Source organism: Equus przewalskii, chromosome 11 (genome assembly GCF_037783145.1).
Source record: "Equus przewalskii isolate Varuska chromosome 11, EquPr2, whole genome shotgun sequence".
In the NCBI taxonomy this organism is placed as follows: domain Eukaryota; kingdom Metazoa; phylum Chordata; class Mammalia; order Perissodactyla; family Equidae; genus Equus; species Equus przewalskii.
This window is the reverse complement of record NC_091841.1, coordinates 12,802,035-12,803,929: the sequence shown is the minus strand read 5'-3', so window position 1 is coordinate 12,803,929 and position 1,895 is coordinate 12,802,035. Positions and strand designations below refer to the sequence as shown.

The 1,895-nt window shown below is 39.4% G+C and overlaps 1 protein-coding gene across 1 annotated transcript; it reads right to left on the bottom strand.

Moving 5' to 3' along the window:
* Window positions 1-415: 415 nt before the first annotated feature.
* Window positions 416-1,375, bottom strand: LOC103562676 (olfactory receptor 8U9). The gene has a single exon (XM_008537797.1). The coding sequence runs from the start codon at window positions 1,373-1,375 to the stop codon at window positions 416-418; it is 960 nt and encodes a 319-aa protein (XP_008536019.1).
* Between the last annotated feature and the right edge of the window lie 520 nt (window positions 1,376-1,895).

Here is a 1,895-nt window from a genome sequence, read left to right as displayed (position 1 = left end):
CCACCCTTTCCCCTGGTAACCACTAATCTCACGTGAGAAATTATTAATGCTGCCAGAGAATCCTGAACCGGGGATTCTGGAGGGGTGGAGAGTCTGCAATTTTGTCCCCGTTCTGCCTGTAACTAGTTATATATACAGATAATGGCTTTTGATGCAATTCTTCATTTCAGAAATGGAAAAATTGCTACAAATTCTTAAGGACCAGAGAATTAATTATTTTAACACATTTCCATGTGAAAAGCAAAAGAACAGGGGTAAATTTTTATGGTTAGTTTTACATCTGAAGTCTCAGTGTGAGTGAAAGTCTTTAGAAAATGTCTTTATGTAGTGAACAGATATATAGAAATCACATATTTGATAGTTTCTTGAGGAAAAATGTTAGACGATGAAGAAAATTCCATTTTTATTTATTCAGTCACTTTCTTAATTTCTTGAACACAAAAGTCTGTTTTCTATAGATGACAACTTTTTTCAGGGCCTCTTTCACCTCCTTGTTCCTAAGGCTGTAGATTAAGGGGTTCAACATGGGAATGACCGCTGTGTAGAAGACTGAGGCCATTTTGTCTGTGTCAAGGGAATGGTAAGAGCTTGGCTGTAAGTACATAAAGATCAGGGTCCCATAAAATATGGTGACTGCCAGCATGCGGGAGCCACATGTGGAGAATGCCTTGCGCCTCCCCTCGGCTGAACGCATCTTCAGGATGGCAGAAATAATGTACATGTAGGAGACAAAGACAACCAGAAGGGAAGAAATGAACATGATACCAGCACAGGCAAAGATCCACAGCTGTTTGGAATGAGTGTCTGAGCAAGTTAGCCTCAGGAGAGGCATGTCATCACAATAGAAATGATTAATGATATTAGAGTGGCAATAAGAGAGGCTAAAGGTGAGGGTGGCATGAAACAGTGCGACCAGGAAGCTATAGCTGTAGGGGACAGGCACAAGCTGGATGCATATTCTTGGGGACATTACAGTCATGTAGAGCAGAGGATTACAAATGGCCACATATCGGTCATAGGCCATGGAATCTAGTAGCAAGCACTCAGCTGTCATGAAAGCCAGGAAAAAGCCTAACTGAGCAGCACATGCATTGAAGGAGATTACATTTTGTTTGTACAAGAAATTCCCAAGCATTTTGGGTGTAATGACAGAAGAGTAACAGAAATCGACAAAAGCCAGGTTGCTAAGAAAGAAGTACATTGGTGTGTTGAGTCTTGCATCTGCTCTAATGACTAGGATTAAACCCAGGTTGCCTACTACTGTGAAGAGGTAGATGGATAAGAATATCACAAAGAGGGGCATCTTCAACTCCTGACGGTCTGTGAGGCCCACGAGAATAAATTCTGACACCTGAGTGCAATTTATCTGGGCCATGTATCTTTGGTGCATCTGGATAAAGAGAGAAGAATGAAATCCAGTTGAATTAAATTAAATTTAAAGCTTAAAATTCTGAAAAAGTTTTATTGTTAATATGAACTTACTAATAGTAAAGTTATTAGTGTCTTTAGAGTCTGGGGATGTGACAAAGAGCAAAATAAGATATTTTGTGGGAAAAACTTCCTTCTCTCACACAAATCGATTGCATTTATGAAGTTAAGAGCTGAACAAAGATTCAGTCCACAGTGGCTCTCTGCTGGAAATTCTTGTGTATTATATTATTTCAAATTTAACGTTACTTTTTGAAACTTCAAAACCATTGTTTCTGTTGAGGAAACCTTAACATTAGTAACATAAAGGAAAATGAATCTTCTACGGTAACATCCCTCTGATAGTCCTGTCATCGTGCCTGTGTGATGCAAACTACATTGCTGCAATGCTGACAGATGTTGAATGCTCTATTTGTCTATTCTATAGTCATTTCTTAGTGTGGAGAGGTCACCAGTGGTACCTACAC

Excerpts from the sequence above, each read along its gene's own strand:
- LOC103562676 (XM_008537797.1), bottom strand. The coding sequence starts at position 1,375 with ATGGCCCAGATAAATTGCACTCAGGTGTCAGAATTTATTCTCGTGGGC.